General features: G+C 39.2%; 3 protein-coding genes across 3 annotated transcripts; all 3 read left to right on the top strand.

Moving 5' to 3' along the window:
- The first annotated feature begins 1,208 nt into the window (after positions 1-1,208).
- On the top strand, positions 1,209-6,025 carry LOC120287772 (sugar transporter ERD6-like 7). The gene is made up of 18 exons (XM_039301135.1): positions 1,209-1,520; positions 1,634-1,696; positions 2,256-2,345; positions 2,486-2,545; positions 2,655-2,720; positions 2,858-2,923; positions 3,088-3,163; positions 3,260-3,324; positions 3,424-3,516; positions 3,613-3,693; positions 3,854-3,938; positions 4,216-4,241; positions 4,292-4,369; positions 4,496-4,555; positions 4,637-4,690; positions 4,794-4,853; positions 4,976-5,090; positions 5,520-6,025. Exons 1-18 carry the CDS (start codon positions 1,335-1,337, stop codon positions 5,636-5,638), a joined length of 1,443 nt encoding a protein of 480 aa, XP_039157069.1. The 5' UTR covers positions 1,209-1,334; the 3' UTR covers positions 5,639-6,025.
- A 1,375-nt stretch (positions 6,026-7,400) lies between these two features.
- LOC108954558 (rust resistance kinase Lr10) lies at positions 7,401-10,428 on the top strand. The gene is given in 3 exon segments (XM_039299673.1): positions 7,401-7,825; positions 9,102-9,170; positions 9,293-10,428. Coding segments are annotated over 3 exon segments (1,569 nt in total). The 5' UTR covers positions 7,401-7,461.
- Positions 10,429-22,175: 11,747 nt separating this feature from the next.
- LOC120286826 lies at positions 22,176-25,212 on the top strand. The gene is made up of 3 exons (XM_039299367.1): positions 22,176-23,033; positions 23,721-23,786; positions 23,919-25,212. The coding sequence occupies exons 1-3, from the start codon at positions 22,181-22,183 to the stop codon at positions 24,437-24,439; spliced, it is 1,440 nt and encodes a 479-aa protein (XP_039155301.1). The 5' UTR covers positions 22,176-22,180; the 3' UTR covers positions 24,440-25,212.
- The last annotated feature ends 1,752 nt before the right edge of the window (positions 25,213-26,964 follow it).

Consider the following 26,964-nt stretch of genomic DNA (forward strand, 5'->3'; position numbering starts at 1 on the left):
GGAATCAATTTGGGATTCTACCTTTGTCACTCAACGGCTACCAAATCTTCTAGATACAAAGCTGTCCAATGGGTATATTGGAAGACGATTCTCCGGGATATTGTCCAATGGGTAGTTTGGAAATGGAGGAGTATTTAAGGAGATGAAGGACCGATGAGCAAGTAAGAGACGGAGCGTAGAATTTATATTCCAAAGTCTAAGCGACTTTAGATCATATACTTTTCTCTTGAGATCTTAAACGTTTGTAATCGTGAGAGAAATACCAAGAGAGTGACTTAGTGAGATAGTGTGATCTACTAAGTGTTTGCACTCGAAGTTGTAATCTCTTGTTGATTGCATAGTGGAATCCAGCCAAGAAGGCTGTTATCGTGGGAGAGTGGACGTAGGCTTGGATTAAGCCGAACCACTATAAATCTCGTGTTCTTATTCTCTTCCCTAACTCCTTTATTTTGTTCATACTAGCACTCTCAGTCTTACCATTTGAGCAGACATCAAAAGCATCACTGACCACAAAGGAGGCTATATGCATGCTTTTTGTTCGCATATGTAGTGGTTCTTTTAAAAAATAGAAAAGGAAGATAATGTGTCCCCAGAAGAAGGTCCGGCCGAAATTATCTTGTGCTCATCGTCCAATTGGAAAAAAAAAAAAGGGTTTTGGTCAAGAATTTTTCCAAAGGAAAAATAATGTTCTAGCAGAACAGTTCTTTTTCTTGATAGTTTCTTATTGCACCAAAGAGATAAGAAACTATTGATTGAGATCTTATCTTTCTTACACGATAAACGTGGGTTAAAGTTGAAGATAACAATGCCTCCATGGAAAAATGGATAGAACTTAATTACTTTCCAGGTTAGAAAAACACTCGGGTTTTCCTAGCCGGTGGTTGGCTGAAAAAGATAGAACTTTGTCCGTGGTTTTTACTTTGTCTTTATCCAGAGCCGTGTCATTGAGAAAATCCAGTTCCATGTTTTTACTTATTCCTTGCCCATAAAGAGCGATGCAGCCCTTTACATCTGTGATCCTGCTGTATTCGGAGACTCTGTTCCATTAGTGATTCCAATACCATTAACGGAGGCGAGTCAGAAAAGCATAGAGTTGCTTGCCAGTTTGCAAGACTGAGGTCCGCGAGGAATTCCTAGAAACCGCGAGTATAAACCAGTCGGAGATAGGGTTTCCGTATTAGCACTTGGGGTTTCTCATTTTGAGTCATCCATATAAAGCAAGCAGACTAGCCACGTTGGAAAGAGAACTTATCTTCTCTGGAGCTTATAGATTTGCTAGTTTCTTGTCGTAGTCAGATAGAGAACGAAGGAGCATTTTTGTAAGGCGAGCTAGCATGGCGATTAACGAGGACATTGAAAATCAAGAAACTGGGGACAGAGAAGGAGTAAGAGAGCGGCTCCTCGTGCTGCAAGAGAAGGACCGAGCTGGCAAAGATGAAGGAACCAATAAGGGTCGTCCGTGGATGGTCTATTTCACCACATTCGTTGTGGTTTGTGGTTCCTATGAATTCGGGACCTGCGTAAGTAGGAAATGCAATTTCTTTCTGAAAAGTCCAGGTCCAATAGTAGTGGTTAAAATGAAAAGGATGTGATTAATTGAATCTAATGAGAAATTGTTTCATTGGATTTTCAGGCAGGTTATTCATCACCAACTCAGGATGCTATAGTGGAGGAACTTAGTCTCTCTACAGCTGAGGTATGTTGAATTTACCTGCGAGTGTTAAGAAGCACATGTTGCGTTGTCTTTGTTCGTTGCTTCGATTCAATATCGGACTTATCACTGAAGGCGCCCATATACAAGAAAATCAAAGTAACGATCTGCTCATATTCCGGGTCCATAATATGGATGAGTTATATGATCAAAAACTTTATAAACCAGACTCTCTCAAAAATAAGGATGTTGGCTTTGAGGTAGAGATACTTCTTTCTCTAGACATCTTATTCTTTCTGCATTGTAACGAGTGAAATGTATACCTAATTTTTGCATTGAGTTCCATTGTTGGACACCTCAGGACAAGAAAACCAAAAAATGGGGAGATTTAGATTGGGTATCGTCAGCTGAAAATTGCGACTGCATATCATTCAGGTTTCTGATCGAAGTGAGAGGTTTGTTCAGAATATGTTCAGAATAGCTTTCCACTGAGATTCTCGGACATTCGGTGACTTCTAGCATCGTTAGCTAGATGGTAACTGAAGTTCTTGCTCTCACTGAACTCAAGCTGATTTGCAGTTACTCTTTACGTGTCTTTCAACAGTATTCAGTCTTTGGATCCATACTGACATTCGGTGCAATGATTGGTGCAATTACCGGAGGACCAATCGCTGATTTTGTTGGCCGTAAATGGGTAAGCTAACAAACGAGTGCGTCTTTCACAATGTAAAACAGAACAGTGTTGCTCAAGACTTTTTTTGAGTTTTAGCTTTGGGATTTAGTCGTATCATGGACGGAGGACCTGACAACATAAACATTTCCCTCAAAATGCAGACAATGAGAATAGCGAGCGCTCTTTGTGTAGCAGGATGGCTTGCTATTTACTTTGCTGTGGTGTGTCCATATCCTATTTACAAGCCTTATCATACATGAAGATCGATTAGTCGCATAAGAACTTCAAGTCTCATCAACTCTCTGTTCTGTTTAATTTTGAGTAAATTAGGGAGCACTTGCTCTGGATATTGGAAGATTGGCCACGGGATATGGAATGGGAGTCTTTTCCTATGTGGTAATTCCTCACTTCGTACCACGCAAATTTGATGTAGCAAGTTGTTCTACGACAACATGCTGGATTCGATTCACAGTGACAGCATGAAGCTCTCTCTTCGGTTTAGATTGGTTAATCTTTTTCTAATTTATGTCCAGGTACCAATATTTATAGCTGAAATTACACCCAAAAATCTCCGTGGAGCTTTGACTGCTGTCAATCAGGCAAAGATTTTGTATGAACATTCTCGGTTAAAATTGCAAGCATGGAGCTATTGGCAAAAGGCCTTAGCTTGTAGCAAATTTTGCCCTCTTGCAAGTGCGAGATGGTGTATATATGTACATCCTACAGAACCTACTAGGCCTAACATGTTCTCTTCTCTCAACAGCTTATGATCGTTGCTGGAGTGTCCGTTTCCTTCATAATTGGGACAGTATTAGCTTGGAGGGTTTTGGCATTAATTGGTAAAACAGAAAAAGTAGCATAATTCAAATTTAGTGCCAATGTTTTATTGAAAAGTCCAAGTCTGAAACCACCTTGAACATCTGCGGTTTATGCAGGTCTAATCCCCTGTGCAGTCCTACTGTTCGGCCTATTTTTCATTCCAGAGTCTCCTAGATGGCTGGTAACAAATCAAGATGAACACCAGACTCTTCTTATCTGAATTGTTGGAAGAGAGGGATTTGTAGTGTTGGAATGAATTTTAGGATTCTGCCAAATGCAGGCGAAAACTGGCCGCAAAAAGGAGTTTGAAGCTGCGCTGCAGAAACTCCGGGGAAAGGATGCGGATATTTCTGAAGAGGCTGCTGAAATACAAGTAAAAGGCTTTAAGTCTATACTCATTTCATCTTAGTGCCTCAACTTTATAAGTACGAATAGCTGACGGAATGATCAAATTTGTTTTTCTTGACAGGACTACATCAAAACTCTTCAACTGCTCCCGAAAGCCAGCATTCTCGATTTATTTAGGAGAAGATATCTGAGCTCTGTCGTTGTAATCTTCTCTCTGTATTTACTGCTATGTATCCAATAAAGTCCCTCCTTCGTTGATTTCTTGGAATGCCCTGTGGATCGGGAGTATGCAGTAGTTGTACTTTCGGTGATATTTCCCATTGTTGTTCTTTTTGCTGACAAATTTGTTAAATTTTGGCCAGATTGGTGTTGGATTGATGGTCGTCCAGCAGTTCGGAGGGATAAACGGTGTCTGTTTCTATACAAGCAATATTTTCGAGGAAGCAGGTATAAAGTTCATTGCAAGAAGCTCTTGGGCACCACAATAATGAAACTATGCATTGCATTTTGTGATTCCAGAACGGATAACCAAATAAAAAGTAAAGCAAGGGTTCCAATTTATAAAATCCAGTTAATATTCAAATGGGTTAGTAAAATTCACAATGTCGAATGCTTTTGGTCTACTTAATTATCACTGAATGAGCTGTTCACATAATTTAGTGTTGAATCTCACAAGCAAGGTATTAGTCTCACCTTTATAATCGCATTTGTACAATCTCCTCAGGTTTCTCCTCCAGGTCTGTAATTCTCGCCCTTTCCTTTCTGTTGGGGATCTATTTTTATACACGTCACGCTTAAAGAGTAAATTTTTGCAGGTTATTGTCACGGCTATTGGCGCTGCACTGGTCGATAGAGCTGGAAGAAAGCCCCTTCTCTTGGTAAAATAGATGAAAGCTAAGAAATCATGTCTATAGTAACAAAGCTTTTCTGGTTCTGCCCCCTTCGCGAGTTCTGCAACTTGAACCATAACCTTCTCTCTCTCTCTCTCTCTCTCTCAATCGCAGATCTCGGGGACAGGATTGGTCCTAGGATGCATAGTAACTGCCCTTTCATTCTTTCTAAAGGTAAATACTATCAGTCCTAGTATCTTCCTTCTGCTTTGCAATGCTTGTCAACCAGTAACTTTTGAGAATCTTCTGAGCCAGGTTCATGATCTGGCAGCTGATGCTGTCCCGATACTTGCCGTCACCGGCATTCTGGTAATAATCTCACCTTCCTTGATCTCTTTCTGGCTCTATCTGGTTGGCCGCCACAACAACTCTCGACTATTAATTTTTCTGTTCTGTTTTTTCCAATGCTCAGCTATACATAGCAGCATTTTCCGCTGGAATGGGCGCCGTTCCTTGGGTCGTGATGTCCGAGGTAATCCTAAACATCCCCCGAAGTTTCATGCTTATCAAATTAAAGGGCCGTTTCCGTAACTGGTGTTGTTACGAGTGTTTCAAAAAAAATTTCCGATCATGTAATGTGTTGCTGGTGTTCAGATTTTCCCCATCAATATCAAAGGAGTAGCTGGAGGGTTTGCAACACTAGTAAACTGGTTCGGCGCTTGGGCAGTTTCCTACACTTTCAACTACTTAATGAGCTGGAGCTCCTATGGTACGACTCTGCTGAAAACTCTCTTTGAACTGTTGCTCTGGCAGGAGCTCGATAAACATTTGTCATATTGGAACATGAGTTGTTGCGCGAATTCAATTAAACTATAGACTTGAGACTTAGCTTTTCCTGAAAACTTCAATCCTATTTGGAGCTGGAGGTGTCTGCCACTCTGTTCTGCACGGTCTCGAATGCATATTCAGTCCATTTATTTCAATCAATGTGTTTACGGCAACTTCTACCTAGATTCGAATATCACGAAAATTGAGTCAACGTGTCATTTAGAAAAGAAAATAAGTGAATTGGGTCTTTCTACATAATGATTAATAGACAGGTAGCATATATCAAAGCATTCTTCCCATGAGAAAAATGTCAGAATATGCTTCCGCAAAACTTGTCGAAAGCAAATAACTCTGCCGGCTTGCTTCACAGGTACCTTCCTTCTTTATGCGGGGATTAACGCCGCAGGGATGGTGTTCGTGATCACGGTGGTCCCTGAAACGAAAGGGAGGAGTCTTGAGCAGATTCAAGCAGCTATCAATAGAGAATGAAAAATGCCTGCACTCTTCCATGTAGTCCCATTTGAGCTCACATGGCACTCGCAATACCACACATTCGAAGATGGAAAATGATTATGAAGCAGGCAACAGCATCCTTCATAAAATGACGTTATTGTTGAGATCTATCAGTTCATGTATAGAGTGGTTTTATTGCAGGAAAGAGATAGGGTTATTTTATAGGAGAGTGATTGATTGATCTACGAGAATAATATTTCAATTGCTAGTGAAAAAGCGTGTATTGCTTTATTTTTGTGAATGCGAACATTACACCTATAGTCTTCGTGCGCGTCGGGCAATGACGAAGCAAGTGACTTTCAAATTGAGGCTCGCGTCCATCTATTGTTGGTTGAGAAATTATTGTATGGCCTTTATTCTTTTCTTGTAATGTGCAACGATAGTCTTTGGTGCTGTTATTAATCTTTTCAGTTACAAACTTCCTTTTTGTCAAAAATGAAAAATCTTAACTGCGAAAGACATTATCATTTTTTATAGTAAAATACGGCGCTGAATGAATCGATTCTTTTTTTATGGTACTAAGAAAAGTCAATGTGGAAACTGCAGAGAAGTTTCTTTTTTAATCAACGTGAAAGTTCCAATAAAAAAAAAATCAACGTGAAAGCTATGCATAAATAATTCCAACACCGAGTCTTGTCACCTTGACTGCAAGGGCTGCAATTTCCACATGAGACCCACTTTTTCTTCGCTAGACTTTGTGTTGATGGTTGACTTTGAAATCCACATCTATACTCTTTGGGTGATGACGAAGCTAGTGAGGTTCTTGTCAAGGCGTGTCAGTACGCCACTAGAAATTATCATATTGCTTTCTTTCTTTCATAATGTGTTACACCATCCAAGAAGCACTTATTTCTTATTTTCCTTTTACTTTTGCCAAAAGTGACATTATACAAGTTAATATTCGTGTTCATAGTCTATTTTTGTTACCAATTTCTGTTTTTTTTTGGTCAAAAATAAAAAGCTTAGATGATGAAATACGACATCTTTTTCCTTTTCATCTTCACAATTTAACGAATGGACACTTGTTGACACCTAAATTTTGACAATCCAATCATTTATTTATTGCATAAAAATTAGGGATTAATTTTTCCCCAAAAAAATATTAGAATTAAATTGCGTAGTATATAGTTTTAGGAGCATTTTTTTTAATCAATGTGAAAACTATGCATAACTAATTCCAACTTTGTGTTTTGTCACCATAAATGCAAGGGCCGCAATCTTCGCTAGACTTTGTTTTATTGGTTGACTTGGAAATTTGCATCACCACGACTCCCGACTTTTTTCATTCATATAACTGGGCCTCCTTCACATTGCCAATTAGCAAAAACTTCCATTGCATCAGATCAAACGATAGAGAGACCATTAAGTCTTTGAGCTCCACGAGCATGTTCCGTGTTTTGCTTTTCATATTGCATGTCCTGCTGTTACTGGGGATGAGTTGCGGTGCGAAGAAGAATCACTTGTGCCCCGCTTCATCTTGCGGTGAGATCCATGACATACACTATCCCTTTCGATTGAAAAGCGACCCAAAACATTGTGCCTACTCTGAGTATGAGCTAGTTTGTGAAAATAATCGTACTTTTCTATATCTATATGCCGGTCAATATTATGTGAAGTCGATTAAATATTCTAATTTAGATGATTTAGATGCTTTTTTGGGTATAATCACGGTGGTTGACGATGGATTGCAAAAAGGTAATTGTTCATCCCTCCCTCGTCAATCATTGGCGATGTCCAACTTTAGTGCTCATAATCCATACCGTGGTGGTCTTTCGCCCTTAGCTGATCCGGTGGTCTTCATGAAGTGCTCACAGCCCGTTGCTTCTGCTTTTTATATCAATACTGAACCATGTATTGAGGAAGCATCCCTTTTTGATACACCCCCTAATTTTTCCCAAATGAAGGCATACTCATACGCTTTGTATGGGTCTGATCTACTAATACGGGACATCGAGGATTCTTGCAACATAACCATGATCACTCTCTTATCGAGCCAGGAAGTGGATCGGTATAAACGTGTGAGCCCACCGTATACGGACCTCCACAACATGATGGCTGAAGGATTCGAACTCTTATATTCTGGATCTTATTCGTCGGAAATATTCCAGATTTGCGCGATAAGTTTCAGATACCGAATGGTGTGGTGCAACCCATATGACTCCTGTAAGCTGACTTTCCCTAAAGCTTTTCCTTCTTTACTCCCTTACTTTGTTTCTTCTTCTTCATCTTCATCCTTTTTTCTTAAATGTTAACTCTACTCAAGGATCTTTTCAAAATTTACTTGGTGATGTGGCATGTTTCAATTGGATATTGCAATACGTTTGGTTCAATTTATTGAGTCATCACTTTTTTTAATACCCAATTTAAAAAATTGCCACATTCGTTTAGTGAAAAAGTTTAGAAATTTTTTTAGTAGATTGGGCGTGCATTGCCCTTTATTTTACAACTATGGAGCTTTTCTGGAAGTGACACTATTTCTGTATTTTTTTTTTTTTTTTGGGCCTTATTCACTAAAAAAAAAACCCAACTTTAAATTTAGTCCCGATTATGTTTCAAACTTTTTTTATCAGAAAAACCTAAACTTAGGTCCAGTCCAAATTTGCCTCAATCTTTTCTTTGTCCGGAAAAAACCTCAATCTTTAGGCCTAATCCCAAATCTACCTCGAACTTATTTTGTCTAAAAGAAAAAGCACCAATTTTTACTCTAATCCCAATCTACCCATTAGCTCGCTGTTCAAAAATCGCCGTTAGCCGTCCCTAATTTTCATATCTTAGAATAGCTTCATTTGAAAGTACTTTTCCATGTCACCTTACTGAAGTGGATTTGTTATTGATGTGGAAATGCCACATCAAGTTGGGACTCGACCGTGGGGGTAGGTTTGGGAATATATTAAAAGTTGGTGATTTTTTAAAACAAAACAAAATTTGAGGTAAATTTGGGATTGTACCTAAAGTTTAGGGTTTTTTTCTGAGACAAAAAAGTTCAGGCTGAAATTGGACTAGAACTAAAGGGTTTTCAGGGAATTAGGTCTTTTTTTGGGGAAAATTGTTTGATTTAATAATATCTCATGTCCCTTCAATCGCTGTTAATGTTACGGCGAACTTGTGAACATTTGGTACATTTAGGAGAACAAAAGCAAAAACGTGTTTCTTCAAAAGAAAAGATCATGCAACATTAACATGGATTTCATGAGTGAATAGGATAACGTCAGATCTGGGCGCTACCTAGAAAAGTGCAACTCGTTCATTCTTTTTTATTCTAGACTTCTCCACTTGTAAATTTCAATGAACAAAAGTGTGGCTTTGCACTTTGCAGTGATTGCATGAATTTATCTTTCACTAGGGTATATCTTAGCGTGAATTGCTTCTTCATTGATTGGTCTTTAATTCTAATTAACCATTTTTAGTAATTTCTCACGAATTCTCTTACTATCTACAGCTGATGACATGCGCCTTTTTGCGCTCCGTCTTGTGCCTGTTGCAGTATTGAATCTCTTCTTTTTCTTGGGTATGATAAGTCCTTTTTCTCTTCACACCTATGAAGCTCTCATTCAGCACTTTGACAAACAAAAATTGTATGTGTAATTTTTTTTTGACACTATGCTAATCAATGGCCAAATTTCTCTATAGTCCACTTCCTAGCAGCAAAATTCATACTTGGAGCTCCGTGTGTGTTGATACTTCTAATCTTAAAGTGGATGAGAAGGCATCAGGCGGCCGACGCAAATATCGAAGAATTCCTACTAGCTCACAACAACTTTTTGCCCATAAGGTACTCTTACTCGGATATAAAGAAGATCACAAAAAATTTCAAATGCAAGTTAGGTGAAGGGGGATATGGTTCTGTATATAGAGGAATACTTAGAAGTGGCAATGAAGTTGCAGTTAAGATTTTGAACAAATCAAAATCTAATGGCTAGGATTTTATAAGCGAAGTGGCCACAATTGGAAGGATCCACCACATTAATGTGGTGCAACTTGTTGGTTTTTGCTTCGATTACTCCAAACAAGCTCTTGTCTATGATTTCATGCCGAATGGATCTTTGGATAAACACATTTCCTATAAGGATGGTGATGATCCTCTTAATTCTAAGAAAATGTATGAGATCTCTCTTGGCATAGCTAGAGGGATAGAGTATCTACATCGGGGATGTGATATGCAAATTCTACATTTTGACATCAAGCCTCACAACATTCTCCTAGACCGAAGTTTCACTCCGAAAGTTTCTGACTTTGGACTTGCAAGACTTTATCCCACCGATCGCAATATAGTATCGCTGACTGCAGCAAGAGGAACCTTGGGTTATATGGCTCCTGAGCTATTCTATAAAGACATTGGTGGCATTTCTTACAAAGCCGATGTTTATAGTTTTGGGATGTTATTAATGGAAATGGCCGGTAGAAGGAGAACTCTAAATGCACATGCAGAGCGTTCGAGTCAAATTTACTTTCCTTTGTGGGTTTATGATCAACTTGGTAAAGAAAAGGAACTTGAAAGGGTAGATGTCATAGAAGAGGAAAGAGAAACATCAAGGAAGATGATAATCGTTGCATTGTGGTGTATACAATTGAGCCCTAATGGTTGGCCGTCGATGAGGAAAGTCCTAGATATGCTTGAAGGAGATATGGATAGACTGCAATTGCCTCCAAAACCACTTTTGTATCCAATGGAGGCACCGGTTGATGATGTTGACGCTGAGATAGAACTTGAAACAGTCTCATCTTTGTCAAGTACTCTGATAGTTTCTAGTGGTTACCAATTTTAGCATGACCATGAGTTTACGAAATCATGTTTTTGTGATTGTTCCCTTATAATGAGATGCAAAAATTATAAGTAGTACTATCAACATGTATAATCATTTAAAATGTAATTTGCAAAACTTTTACATATTTTTCTTATGGCACTAGTTTTTTTATCGGCCGAGTTATGCCCATTTTTTATAAATGACGATGAATGTTGTATGGCATTCATTCAATTTTTGTTTCATGTGAATCCTCTTGGTATAATAAGATAATTTTTTATTCGTGTCAATGTTTGCATTTTGAGCAACAAATCTTTCATTTCCAGCAAAATCTCTCATCCCCGCCCTTTGACCTCTATTTGATCACCTACGTTGAAGATAGCTACCTGCTCAAGCTATCTCCAACTTGGACCTCATGTCACGGGATGGGTCCAAGCCTAACCGATGAGCGATCAGCACTTGTCAAAGAGTAAAGACAGAGCAGGCTGACAATTTTGCCTTTACGATGAATGGAAATTGAATACGTGATGTTACGTTAGAGTATATGATGTATTACAAAAGCTCAATCCCTAAATGCAGTAAGAACTTGTGTGTTCACTCGATGATATGACATGAAATGGTACCTTACATTATTTAGAACAAGCATTACATTCCTCATTGTTGTTCCTTGCACAAGAGTTTTTCTACTAAGCAAACATCCCTCGAGACACCAATGTTGATAAGGAACGCGTGATCTCCACTTTGTTAAGAGATTGCAGACAGAGAAGTATAAATTTTAATTTTTATTATTATCAAAATAAAGCAAAAAAAAAAAAATGATTCTAAAAAAGTGAAAAATGCAAAAAATTAACAAACCTAATCTCTTTAGTGGTCATGAATTCTACATGAGAATGGTCCTCCATTCTGTGTGAGTGTGCACATGGAAAAGGATGGGTTATGGAGTTAATATCATGAAAAAAAACCCCAAACTTATACATCGTGACAAATTTATCCCTAACTAAATTTTGGGTCATAAAAAATTTTAAATTGGTACACACGTGACACATTTATCCTCCGTTAGCTCCCGTGAAATTTTATCATTAAATTATTGAGTTGGATGATATAGACAGTTAACGTGGCAAGTTCACATGAAAATCCATAGGGTAATACCACGAAAAATCCCAAACTATTACATATGTGATAAATTTACTCAAAATTAGTTTTTGGGTCACCAAAAACGCAAATTGGTACACGCATAACACATTCACACTTCATTAGTTTTCATCAAATTTTACCATGAAATTTATGAGTTAACCAAACTAAGCTCAATAAACATTTTGTCACATTGGAACGTGAGTTTTTGCACGGATTCAACCAAACTTCAGACTTGAGACTTAGCTTTTCCTGAACTCTTCAATCCTATTTGGAGGTATAGGTGTTTATCACTCCGTTCTTCACTCTCTCGAATGCATATTCGGTCCATTTATTGCAATCAACGTGTTTACAACAACTTCTACCTACATTCGAATATCACGAAATTGGTTCGAAGTGTCATTTAGAAAAGAAAAGTGTGTTTTTCTGCAAAATGATTAATAGACAGGCAGTATATAATAGAGCATTCTTCCCATGAGAAAAGTGTTGATGTGCATCCGAAAAACTTGTCAAAAGACAATAACTCTACCGGCTTTGCTTCACAGGTACCTTCCTTCTTTATGCAGCGATTAACGCCACGGGGATGGTGTACCTGAAGCGAAAGGGAGGAGTCTTGAGCACATTCAAGCAGCCATCAACAGAGAATAAATATGGCAGCAGTCCAAGTTGAGCTTATATGACACTTCCAATGCCACACGTTCGGAGATGGAAGATGATTTTGAAGCAGGCAATAGCATCTTTCGTTCAATAAAATGACGTTATTGTCAAGACTTTTCAGTTTTTTCATAGGGCAATCTTACCGCGGGAAAGAGATTAGATTATTGTACTGGAGAGTGATTGATTGATCTGTGAGAATAATATTTCAATTATAGTGAAAAAGCACCTATAGTCTTCACGTGTGTAGGGCAATGACAAAGCGAGTGAATTTCTAATCAAGGCATGCGTCGGTCTATATCGGCGAGAAATCATCATGTGGCCCTCTTTCTTTTCTTGTAATGTGTTGCATTGCCCAAGTAGCAAGAAGCACCTACTCCTTATTTTTGGTATCTAATCTATTGCATTACCCTATATTCCCCTTTCTGAAAATTGGTTTGTTGTGCGAGCATCTCCACACTCGATGAATTTAGGGTTGGGAACTTAATTACACTAATTCATCAAATGCCATTTTGGTATTTAATCTATTTCATTTCACAAAAAAAAAAAAAAAAATTGTCAGGCAGCTTGGATTGATTTTAAACCTATCCACTAACATATGAGATAATCATGTGGGTGCGCAATTATTAAAATAACAATCAACAATCAAGAAAAGCATTAAATAAATTGCATAGGAAAACAAAGATCTAATATTACCAAATAAGGAGCATGCAATCTCTAACTAAGCTAAAGGGAGCCCATAGTCAACATTGAAAGTGCGTAATCAAGGGCATTTATTTTTAAGGACAATCGAAATCTTATGGTAAAGCAGTAAGGAATTATTCAATTCTTGAGCACAATTTTCTTATCAAGGACTTTAACACATTTTAAGAGTATTTACTAAAAAAACTAACTCTTAAGCTTTTTCCTAATTTTTAGAAAAAAATAAGTTTTCTCTTAAATTTTTTTACAAAATTAATTCCGAAAATAGGGACTCGGGCTGGGCCCCAAGGTCCGTGAGAACATGGGTTGCTATGGACTTTGCGGGCTTGGACCGGGAACATGAATTGGGCTCTATTAAAACAGACCTCCATTTTAGTAATGGACTCTCAAAGACCCACTTCATGAAAATTTAAACCCAGCCCAAAATTCACAAATTAAGCCCAGCCCAAGTCCGCCCAACTTAAACCAAACCTAAATCTACTGAAACAAAACCTCAAGCCCATCTTCCCATCCTCTTTCCACGAACGTCTGCACCACGCCTATTTTCGTGATTTTCTTTTATTCTCTCTCAGCCTTTCAACGTCTTCTTCTTCTTCGTGCCAACTCCCTGTTACGTCCTTTACCGAAGCCTCCCACACCGACGAACTCCACACTGGAATTTCGCCGGATGGACCCACGGCAGAACTTTAAATGGATCGACAGCAACACCCAACGTCGCCGGCCGTCACCAAGCCATCTTGGCTCACCACCGCAAAACCAAATTCGCTGCCAACGTCTACCATCACGCAGGCCGCCACCACCGCTCATCAAGTTCAACGAAAAATACACAGCATGTCTCGAACGAAATGCAGAGATGCAGTGACTTCATTGCTCGTGAAAATCGAGCTTAACAACTAATGACCCCGGACGAACTGCATCAAGTGGTACCTTCGCATTCGAGTGAAAATAGAAGCCATTTCTTAAACAATTCTCTCATAAACATTTCATCGAGCAAGTCTTAGGCGTTCGACTAAAAGTGACATGGCATACCGATGAACCTCCACATTGGTGTTGAGCTCGTCCTACGACATCTCAAGTCGATGAAAATATGTCAAAAACAGATCCATCGTCTCGTTTTTAGAACAAACAAACTGAGGCATTATATCGGGCATGCGATGAGCACGGATTATGGAGAGGTCGTAAACCCATTCTAGACTCTAGCTCGTGTCCCGACTCAAAAGAGAACAGCAAGTGACACTCAAACTCGACAAAAGGGACTGCTAGTTCAAACCGGGCATGCTCGAGGACCAGGGAAACGAGACCCAGCTATCGTTTTGGTTCCGTTTTAAATAAAACCAAGCAACGGAGTTCCCAGAGAGGAGTGTTCGACCGCGAATATCCCTACTTGGCTCGGCGATGACGGCCAGAAGGTGAGCCTGAAGCGAAACGAGCTATGGTCGTCAGCCTCGATGTTGCATCAAGCCAGGATCATCGGGATTAAAGTGGATTGTGTAGAAAATTATTCTCATAAACAATTAATCTTTTCAGAACAAATTGATTCATACATGATTGTAAAACACCAAGATCAATAATGCAGCGGAATTAAAGCATCCCTGTTTGAGCCATGACTTTACGAAAAGTAGATCACTCTGATAATCAGGGATCTATTGGAATGCCAGATCTTCCTCTCTATGACCTATTTCGATATAGCAGCTTTCAATGGGATTAAAGCAACTGATAGGTATAACCTACCCTTTTATAGGCTAGAGAGGGGACCTAGCAAATCCTAATCAACAGCGTGTCAACCCTGGCCCTTCCCATTACGGGCTTCGAGTCAAACACAATTGCCTACACTTTGCTGCTCAACTAGGCCCGTTTCAATAGATGCCAATACCCAATTCAATCAGATCACTTTAGGGTTCAACAAATATTGGAATATCCATTAACCCGATTATTTAAAATAGAAAATCAATTAATTAATGTAAGCCCATATTATAGGAAATTTCCAACAGATTGAACCTAAAGAAAACTCACCGGTAATTTGGGCGCCGAGGAATAGGTAGCCACGGGCTCGAGTGAAGATCACCGGTTTATGTTGGGGATGGCCAGGCAACGTTTGTCCGAGGACGAAGTTCGGCTTCGGGTCTCGCTTTCTCAGTCCATCCCTCCGCTCACTCTCGGTTCTCTCTCGACTTCACCCTTTGCTCACTCTCTCCGATCTCACTCTCTCTATTGCTCTCGCTTTCTCTAGCCTCCCGCGAAGAACTCGAGAACGCAATCGCCTCTCTCTCCCGCTTTCCCTCGCTATCCACCATCTCGGTCTCCCCTCTCGAGCTCGCTCGCTCTCTTCTCTGGCTCTCTCCTTCTCTCTCTCGAGCTCGCCTTCTCACTCTCACCAGCTCTCTCTCTCTCTTGGTTGCTCTTCCTCGGCCGAACAAACCCAAAAAGACCGGAGAGACCCGCCTTCCCTTTGCTGCCTTTCTCTCCCATTTATCTCGTTTCTCTCTCTTTCTTCAAGGACGAGACCAGTTGGCTTCATACCACACGACATTCCTGGGCGAACGTCACGCGCAGCCTCGCATCCTCGCGTCCTTCGGCCAGTGACCCTCTCTCTGTTTTGTCCCGAAGCTAACGTCCAAGCGAGGGAAGGAGGAGGAAGGAGGAAGAAGAGCGAGCTGGGCCAAGGAAGAAGAAAGGTGGGCTGCGCGGGGAAATAAAAGAAAATGAAGCGGGCTGGGCCGCGCCGGGGGGGAGGGGGGGGAAGAAAGGGCAAAGAACATTTTTGGTTAATTTTTTTCTAATTTTAATTTTAAAAAGTAATTTGTAAAATTTTTAATACTAGTAATGCAAATGTTCCTAATTTCTATTTACGATGCAATTTAATGAAAACACAATGCATTTTAATGAAAATTATTTACTTTACTTTTTATTTATTGTGGAGGCTAATACCTAATTTTCTAAGCAATTAAGTTCTAAATAAAAAGAGAAAAGTCTAGGTGTCAACAACAGGCAAGAACATTTTATTTTCATTTGATAGAATGACGGTAATCGATCAATTCATTTATTAAGTGGTTCTATTATGGGAAAGAGATGGTAATATTTTTCATAGATCTAGCACAATTAAGGAAGAGTAATTGTAATATTGAAGTTGATAGTGAACAAGTAAACATCACTTCTTTTTCTTCTTTTTTGTGTGAATTGGAACATGTATAGACTTTGCGTGATGACTAAGTTAGTGAGGCTCTAGTCAATGTGCATCGGTCCTATCACTATAAATTATTAAATTGCTTTCTTTCTTTCATAAAGTGTTACACCATCCAAGAAGCACTAACTCCTATTTTTCCTTTTATTTTTGTCAAAATTGATATTATACAAGTTAATATCCCCTTTAATAGTCTATCTCTATTACCAATTCTGTTTTTTGTCTGTAATGAAAAAGATTATACGATGAAATACATCTTTTTTTCCTTTTCGTTTCGCAATTTTGTCGAAGCAATATTCATGGAGTATTGGCCTTGAATATAAAATAGAACGAGGATTTTGATTCAATTTAGAGTCCATTACATTCAAATCGATTCTAATTTACGGTACTAAAATTGATTCCTAAAGAGTCAATTTACCAAGAAAAGTCAAATGTGAAAACTGCAGGAAGTTTCATTTCTAATCAACGTGAAAGCTACGCCATAACTAATTCCAACACTGCGTTTTTGTCTCCTTGACCGCAAGGTGTGCAATTTCCATGTGAGACCCTCTTTTTCTTCGCTGGACTCTACTTTATTGGTTGACTTAGACATTTGTATGACCGATGACTCAGCTCTTTTCATTCATATTAATCTAATATTTTCATTGCATCAGATCGAACGATAGAGGGACGATGAAGTCTCTAAGCTTCACAAGCATGTTCAATGTTTCGCTTCTCATATTGCCTCTTCTGCAACTAATGGGAACGAGCTGTGGTGTGAAGAAGAATCATTCGTTCGTCGCTTTATCTTGTCGCTTTATCTTGTGGCGAGGTCAATCACATACATTATCCCTTCTGATTGAAAGGCACCCAAAAGGGTGTAGGACTTCTAATATAATAAGCTAGCTTGTGAAAATAATTGCGGCCAATATTATGTGAAATCAATTTACTACCTTTCTTATCTTAGCAAATATTTATTCAACAGTGAAATCATGGTAATTGACGACGGACTGCAAAAGAGTAATTGCTCATCCCTCCCTCGTTACTCATTCGTGCCCTCCAACTTTAGTGATGATGATCCATATGGTTCGTCAACTGTGCCAGTAGTCTTCATCAAGTGCTCACAGCCCGTTGCTTCTACTTCATAAGTCGATACTGAACCATGTACTGAGGGAGCACATCCTTCCGATATGCCCCCTAATTTTTCCCAAATGAAGCTGTACTCATACGCTGTACATGGGTTTGATCTCCGAGTAGGGGACATCAAGGATTCTTGCACCATAACCGTGATGGCTTTAATATTGCATTATATCCCGGGGGTAAGAAAAGGATCGGTATAATCGTGCGAGCTCAACGTATAAGCACATACTAGTCTATTTTTGTGCATGCAAATATTACCTACAATTTTTGCATGTGTCGGGCAACAATGAAGCAAGTGAATCTTTAATTGCGAGTCGCATCGATTGATCATTGGTTGAGAAATTATCGTATTGCCTTTTTCGTTGAGATTGGTTTGTTCATTCATTAAGTGGTTCAATTATGGAAAAAAGATGACGGTATTATTCATAAATTTAGCATAATTATGAGAGAGTAATCTTAATATTTAAGTGTAGTGAATAAGTAAACATCACATTATTTTTGTGAATTCAAATATTGCATCTATACTCCTTGCGCGTGTCAATCCATGATGAAGTAAGTGAGTTTCTAATCGAGGTGTGTAGGTCCCATTGCTAGTTAAGAATTTACCATATTGTTTTCTTTCTTTCTTAAAGTTTCACATCATCCATGACCAAGAAGCGCCCTCCCCTTATTGTCTTTCTATATTTGCGGAAAGCGACATTATACAAGTCAAAATCTATGTACCCATTAATTAACATGATCCTTTTCTTCAGTTATTCATTTTATTTTTTCTCAAAAGTGAAAAATCTTATACAATGAAATATATCATCTTTTTTATTTGTCTTCCAAATTTAATGGAGCGACACTCACGAAATATTGGCATTGAAAATAAAATTGAATGCCAGATAACTCATTTGAAAGGATTTTGAATAAGTTTAGGGTACAAAACATTAAAACAGAATCTTGTTTACGATACTAAAATAAATTTCTAGAGAGAACTAATTTGCCAAGAAAAATTAAATTGAAAATGCAGAGAAGTTTCCTCCCGATGAATGTGAAAGCTGTCCATCACTAATTCCGAGACCGTGTTTTCGCCAGGCTGTACTTTTTAATATTTTTTTTTGCTAGACTTTATTTACGGGTTGACTTGGACATTTCGATGACCGACGACTCCCAACCCTTCATCAGGCCTCCCTCGGATTATCAGATCCGCTAAAACTTTCATACCATAAAGAGATTATTATTTCTCTGATATTAATGCTCCATGTTTTACTTCTCATATCGTATGTTTTGCTAATGTTAGGGACGAGTTGCAGTGTGAAGAAGAATCACTTGTGTACCTTTTCATCTTGCGGTGAAATTCATAACATAAGTTATCTTTTTCGATTAAAAAACAGTTTGAAACACTACAGCAACTCTGAGTTTAAGCTAATTTATGAAAATAATCGCATTGTTCTATATATATGCTGGTCGATATTACGTGACGTCAATCAGTTACGATTTCAATTATAATTAAGTTATATTGGGCAGTAATATCATAGTGGTTGACGACGGACTGCAAAAGGATAATTACTCGTCCCTCCCTCGTTACTCATTGGCGCCCTCCAACTTTAGTGATTATTGTCCATACCTCTTTAGCGATTCAGCAGTGCCGGTGGCCTTCATGAGGTGCTCACAATCTGTTACTTCAGCTTCTTATGTTGATACCAAACCATGTATCAAGGGAGCATACTCATACGCTCGACCAAACTGGAATTGCATAGAAGTTTCTTTTCCAATCAATGTGAAAGCAAACCATAAATGATTCCAACACCGTGTTTTGTCACCTTGACTACGGGGCCGCAATTCCAGTTTTGACTTTTCTTCGCAAAATTGACTGTTCGTTCCATGAAAAAGAATCGATTTGAATGTTATGTACTCTAAAATGAATAAAATATTCTTTCGAATGAGGCATTGGCGTTCTATTTTATTTTCAGGGTCATTATTCCATGAGTATTGCTTCAATAAATTATGAAGACACAAAGAATTTTATTGGTTGACTTGAACATTTGCATGACCGACAATTCCAACGCGGTTTTTGGTCACCTTCACTGCAATTTCTACGTGATACCCACTTTTTCTTCGCTAGACTTTGTTTTAGTGATTAAATTGGACATATGTATGACCAACGACTCTCAACTCTTTTCATTCATATTACTGTGCCTCCGTCGCATTACCCAATAGCTAAAACTTTCATTGCATCAGATCAAATGATTGAGAGATGATTCAGTCTCTGAGCTCCGTATGCATGTTATGTGCTTTGCTTCTCATATTGCGTGTTCTGCTACTAGGAACGAGTTGTGGCAAAGAAGAATCACTTGTGTGCTGCTTCATCTTGCGACGAAATCCATAACGTATGCTATCCCTTTCAATTGAAGGGCAACCCAAACAGATATGGCCGCTATGAACATAAGCTAGCTTGTGAAAATAATCGCATTGTTCTATATCTATATGCTAACTAATATTATGTGAAATCAATTTACTACCGTTCCAATCTTAGCAAATAATCATTTGATGGTGAAACAATGGACTGCAAAAAGGTAATTGCTCATCCCTCCCTCATTACTCAATGGCGCCCTCCAACTTTAGTGATCATGATCCATGTGGTTCTTAGCTGTGCCGGTGGTCTTCATGAAGTGCTCACAGCCCCTTGCTTTTACTTCGTAAGTCAAAACTGAACCATGTATTGAGGGAGCATATATATCCTTCCGATATGCCCCCTATTTTTTCCCAAATGAAGATGTACTCATACGTAGTACATGGGTTTGATCTCCAAGTAGGGGACATCAAGGATACTTACACCATAACCATAAAGGCTTTAATACCGCATTATATCCCAGGGTGGAAAAAGGATCGGTATAATCGTGCGAGCTCACCGTATAAGGACCTCCACAACACGACGGTCGAGGGATTCACTATCTCCTATTATAAACTCTCGCCACCAACAAGTTTCGAGTTTTGCTAATTAGGTTTCGGATACCAAAGGGAGAGGTGCAGACACCATGATTACCGAAAGCTGACTTTCCCAGTTCTTTCTTTGTTTCTTTCTTCATCCTCATCCTTTTCTTAAATGTTAGCTCTACCGAGGGATCGTATAAAAATTTACTTACCGAGTGATGTGGCTCATTTCAATTGGATATTGTAATAGGTCGTTTAGATTTATTGCAAGAAAAAGATGAGATTATTTTATAGGTGAGTGATTGATTGATCCACAAGAATAATATTTCAATTGACAATGAGTAAGTATGTATTAGTTTATTTTTGTGCATGCCAATATTACACCTATAGTCTTTGCGCATGTCAAGAATGACGAAGCAAGTGAATTTCTAATTGAGACCCGCATCAATTGGTCGTTGGTTGAGAAATTATCGTATTGCCTTTTTGTTGAGAATGGTTTGTTCGTTCATTAAGTGGTTCAATTATGGAAAAGAGATGACAGTCATATTCATATTATAGCACAATTACAAAAGAGTGATTTTAAAATTTCAGCATAGTGAATAAGTAAACATCGCATTATTTTTGTGAATTCAAATGTTGCGTCTATAGCCCTTGCGTGTGTCAATCCACGACGACGCAAGTGAGTTTCTAAAATGAAAAAACCTTATATGATGAAATACATCATCCTTTTTCTTTTCGTCTTCAAAATTTAACGAAACGACATTTACGAAACATTGGCCTTGAAAATAAAATAGAATGCCGGATGCCGTATTTGAAAGGATTTTGATTGAGTTTAGGGTACAAAACATTGAAAATGATTCTTTTTTTACGATACTAAAATAAAGAGAGAATTAATTTGCCAAGAAAAATCAAATTTGGAGAGGTTTCCTCCGTAATGAATGTGAAAGCTATCCATCACTAATTCCGAGACTAGGTAGCACGGACACGGCGACACGGACACGCGACACGACACGCGATACGTCATTTCAAGTAAAGAATTTCGATACATTCCGACACGTTAAATATTAAATAAATATTTTTATTTTTAATTACTTTGATTCAAATTCACAAACAAATAAATAAATAAATAGTTTACAATGAATTTATACTAATAATATTAATAAATCTTACACTTTTTTTATTTCATTATCCTAAATTTACATTTATTTTTCGAAATCCTTTCCTTCCCTCAAATTTACTTTTATCTTTCGAAACCCCCACCCCCAATCTGCGCCCAAGCTTTCCCCGTCTTTTTTCCCCCAAATTTTTTTCACTTTCTTCTTCCCTCCCCACCACCTGACAGCCCAATGGGTCGATTCCCCCACCCCCAAATTAATTTTTTATTCTTTCCCTCCCACCATCGTCCATTTCCCCCACCTGTCCGTCACTTCCCCTCCCCCAAAATACGTACCCATCAGACTCCTTTTTTTTTTTTTTTGAATTTCTCAGAAACCCTAGCTTCTTTAATCCTCCTCACCGCTCGCGACCTTTCCTCTTCTCCTCCTCCCTCTTCCCCGCACTCACGACCACCTTTCTCGCCGCTCGCCGCTCCTCGCCGCACGCACGAGCCCCTTCCTCGCCGCTCGCCGCTCGCCGCACGACCGCCTTCCTCTCTTCTTCCTCTCGCCTTTGATCCTTTCTCCCTCGCAGCTGTAGCCTCGCCCGATCCATCGCAGCATCACAGTGGCGGCCCTCGCCTCAGTTTCCGTCTCTCGCCGTCGCTCGCAGTCTGCTTCCTCCCGGACACGCGTGTTGAAACGTGTCGGGCAAAGGTTGACCACATGTCGAAAAATCTAACACGCGTTGACCGTGTGTCCGGCCGTGTCTGAACGTGTTGACGTGTTTGACACGGACAACCTAGTTCCGAGACCGTGTTTTAGCTGGGCCATACTTTTTAAGACTTTCTTCGCTAGACTTTGTTTTAGGGTTGACTTGGACATTTGGATGACCGACGACTCCCAACCCTTTATTAAGCCTCTCTCGCATTACCAAATGAGCTAAAACATTCATTGCACCAAACCAAACGATAAAGAGATGATTATTTCTCTCAGCTCCATATTTACACTTCGTGTTTTACTTCTCACATCGCATGTTCTGCTACTATCGGGGATAAGTTGCAGTGCGAAGAACAATCATTTGTGCGCTCCTTCATCTTGCGGTGAGATCCGTAACATAAGTTATCCTTTTCGATTGAAAGGCGATCCAAAAAATTGCAGTAGCTCTCGGTTTGAACTAACTTGTGAAAATAACCGCACTATTCTATATCTATATGCTGGCCGATATTATGTGAAGTCGATCCATTACGGTTTCTATTATAACCAATATTACTTCGATGGTAATATCACGGTGGTTGACGATGGACTGCAAAAGGGTAATTGCTCATCCCTTCCTCGTTACCCATTGATGTTCTCCAACTTCAGTTATGATGGGATATACTTCCCTCCTTACCCATTGACGTACTCCAACTTCAGTTATGATGAGAGATACGCTAGGGAGGTGGCCTTCATGAAGTGTTCCCAACCCATTGCTTCTAGTTTATATGTCGATACCAGATCATATATTGAGGGATACTCTGCCGACACGCCTCCTTATTTTTCCCAAATGAAGGTGTACTCATACGCTGTACAGAACTTAAAAGCAGGGGATGTCAAGGACTCCTGCACCGTAACCATGATGGCATACGCATCGGATCAAATCTCGGGGCAGGAAGGGGATCAGAATGGGAGCTTAACATACAAGGACCTCCACAACAAGATGACCGAGGGATTCAATCTCACCTATGGGGGATTCTTTCGGGCCAGAGCTTTTAGGTGTCGCTACTTAAGTTTCGGATACCGAATGGAGAGTTGCGGGGACATTAATTTCCGCAAGGGACTTCGCCTTAAAGGTGTTCTTTCTTTCTTTCTTTCTTTCTTTCTTTCTTTCTTTCTTTCTTTCTTTCTTTCTTCTTCTTTACTAAGAGATCTTACCAAAGTTTACTTACCAAGAGATGTGGCAAGTTTTAGTTGGGGATTTTTAATACAATCCACAAATTAAGACACTATTTTCTATAAAAACACAACAGCAAAAAAAAAAAAAAAAAATTGCTACATCACTTAATTTGAAAAGTCTAATAAGATTTCTTAGTAGATTAGGCATGCATTGCTCTTTTTAATCTTACAATTTATGAACCTTTTTTCTGGATTTGACACTACTACTTTATATTTGTTTGGGGAAAAATGGTTGATTTAATAGTTGCTCGTGTCCATTGCATGGCTGTTACTCCTATGTAAATGAATAAATTGCACGCGTCCTGAATGATGTTTGTAAATTAGAATTGTGCTGCAGTGAGATGTGAACTTATTAATTGTTTGGTACGTCTTGAGGGAACAAAAGCGAGATCGTGTTCTTCATTTTTATTTTTTTTTAGAGAAAATATCATGCTACCGTAACATGGATTTCCCATGTGAATAGAATAAGCTGCGATATGAGGACCTATTTAGGATAGTAAATTTATGTTTAAATGCTAAAATGATAGATTTAATTCTTCATTGATTGATCGTCGATTCTAATTAGTCATTTTCGATCACCTTAGATTATGCTACGTGGGCCAGGTATTATTATGCGCCACATGTGGGTCAGAGCCTCGCCCTCGTCTTGGGTATGACTTCCTAGCCCTTTTCTCCTCACAACTATGAAGATCTCAAGCAGCACTCTGATAAAAAAAAAAAAAAAATTACGTTTAATTTTTTTTTTATTGCACCGTGCTAATCTATAGACAATTTCTATCCAGCCAACTACGTTGCAGCAAAATTCGTACTCGGAGTTCTATGTGTGTTGATACTTCTAATCTATAAGTGGATGAGAAGGCACCAAGCGATTGATGCAAACATCAAAGAATTCCTACAAGCTCACAATAACTTTTTACCCATAAGGTACTCTTACTCGGATATTAAGAAGATTACAAAAAATTTCAAATACAAGTTAGGTGAGGGGGGATATGGTTCTGTCTATAGAGGAATCCTTCGAAGTGGCAATGAAGTTGCGGTTAAGATTTTGAACAAATCAGAATCTAACAGCCAAGATTTTATTAGCGAAGTGGCCACAATTGGAAGGATCCACCACATCAATGTGGTGCAACTTGTTGGTTTTTGCTTCAATTACTCCAAGCAAGCTCTAGTCTATGATTTCATGCCGAATGGCTCCCTGGATAAACACATTTCGAATAAGGATGGTGATGATCCTCTTGATTATAAGAAAATGTATGAGATCTCTCTTGGCATAGCTAGAGGGATAGAATATCTACATCAGTGATGTGATATGCAAATTCTGCACTTTGATATCAAGCCGCACAACATTCTCCTAGACCAAAGTTTCACTCCGAAAATTTCTGACTTTGGACTTGCAAGACTTTATCCCACCGGTCACAACATAGTATCATTGATTGCAGCAAGAGGAACCTTGGGTTATATGGCGCCTGAGCTATTCTATAAAGACATTGGTGGCATTTCTTATAAAGCCGATGTTTATAGTTTTGGGATGATGTTGATGGAAATGGCCGGTAGAAGGAGAAATCTCAATGCACGTGCAAAGCATTCAAGTCAAATTTACTTTCCTTTGTGGGTTTATGATCAGCTTGGCAAAGAAAAGGAGGTTGAAATGGTAGATATCATAGAAGAGGAAAGAGAAACAACGAGGAAGATGATAATCGTTGCATCATGGTGTATACAATTGAGTCCTAATGATCGGCCATCGATGAGGAAAGTCCTAGATATGCTTGAGGGAGATATGGCTAAACTACAGCTGCCTCCAAAACTGCTTTTGTATCCAAGAGTGGCGCCGATTGATGATGTTCACATTGATATAGAACTTGAAACGGTCTCAGCTTCGTCAAGTGCTTCGATAATTTCAGGAGGTTACCAATTTTACCATGACAATGAGTTTACGAAATCATGTATTGTGTGATTGTTACCCTATCGTAGAAATGAGGTGCAAAATTTAAATAGTACTATCAACATGTATCATCATTCACAATGTAATCCGTGAAGCTTTTACAGGTTTTTCATATAGCACTAGTGTTTCCGATAGACTCATTATGTTTATATTTTATAAATGACAATGAATGTTGTATGGCATTCATTTAATTTTTGTTTCATGTGAATCTCTCTCATTTCCATCAAAACCTCTCACCCCCACCCTTCGACCCCGCTCGATCACCCACCTCTACAACTGCTACATGCTCAAGCAATCTCCGACTTTGACCTCATGTCACGGGATGGGTTAGGGCCTAACCGATGAATGACTGGCACATGTCAAAGACGAAAGACAGAGTAGGCCAACAATTTTGCCTTTACGATGAATGGAAATTGAGCAGGTAGTGTCGTTTAAGAGCATGTGATGTATTACAAAAGCTCAATCCCTAAATGCAGTGAGAATTTATGGGTTCACTCGATGATAAGACATGAGATGGTGCCTTACATGCTTCCAAACAAGTATCATATTCCTCCAGACATTGATGTCGATAAGGAACCCGCGATATCCACTTCACTTAGAGATCGCAGACAGAGAGCCCTGATCTAATGCCAAATTAGCGAGGTACTCCCCCACTGAGATTCAAATAATGTCATTCATCAGGACTAAGAAAACATAGAAAAGCAGCGAAAGCGCATGCTGCTGCTTAAAACTTGGGTCGTCTTGTCAAGTACAAAAGCAATTAACATTTTCTGCGAGGTCTTTTCGATTGCTTCAAATGGTTTTCAAAGTTTCTACAAATAGATAAAGCAGAAAGGACCATCCTAGTACAAGGTTAAAAATTGAAGGCTTTCAATGACTGAACGAGTCTCGGTTTGGAGAATACGAAATCGTTCGAGACCACTCCCGAAAGCTAACTCTCGACTCTGGAAATGGCAAACCGTGTCTATATGTATAAAGAGATGTACTAAGTGATAAATTGATTGATAGCATATTACTAGCTTTTGTCAGATTTGATGCACCACGAGTCGAATGCACTGATGGGGAAACGAACAGAACCACCATGTCTATGCAAGTATGCTGACTAGTATAATGCCAAGCCAAACCTTTACATGAAGAGATTCGCCAGTAGAAAGTTCAAAACAAGTAAGGGCGACGATGCTGAATGTCGAGCTAAATAGCGTTAAATATCACGAATGCCTTCAGAGAAAGTAAAGACACGGTTTGAATCCAAGTAGCTAAAGCTTCGAGCCATCAAAAGTCAACAGTTGGAAAGGTCCCCTGAAGTTTGCAGCCTGGAGGCCACCTGTAATGAGGTTCAGAACTAGCGAAATTGGCATATGTGCAGCGTCTAATGGAGCATTTATTCTCATTCCCTGTGCCTCCAGTGAAGGACAAGCAAGATTACCGTCGGTTACGAGACGTGGAGCGGACCCTGGCACCTCTCCTGATCCGACAAAGCCGATAGGAATAGCAGGTAGCCTGTCAGATTCAGCTCTGCTCATCATCATCTTAAACCACAGCGCAAACACAGTTAGCATCACACCTCGAAGTTGAAACTACGTTGTTCGACTAGAATGCACACCGCGACTATCATGTTGTCATTAGCAGTGTGTTCTACCAATGGTAGCAATTACGATCATATAAACATACAATTACTATCGAAAGAATATTCATGTCCTCTGAAGCAAGACTTGACGAGGCAAATAAAGTTTTGCCACCCCTCGTGCCGTAAGCCGACAAAGGTACCTGTGCTATCAAACGATGCATGTATTTAAACTAGCGCAGATGACAGAATTCACCAAGTAAAATAGTGTGCACAAGCAGGTAATTTATATTAAGAATCTGATCAAGTTGGTAAGTAGCTT

The sequence above is a fragment of the Eucalyptus grandis genome, chromosome 8 (genome assembly GCF_016545825.1).
Source record: "Eucalyptus grandis isolate ANBG69807.140 chromosome 8, ASM1654582v1, whole genome shotgun sequence".
NCBI lineage: Eukaryota > Viridiplantae > Streptophyta > Magnoliopsida > Myrtales > Myrtaceae > Eucalyptus > Eucalyptus grandis.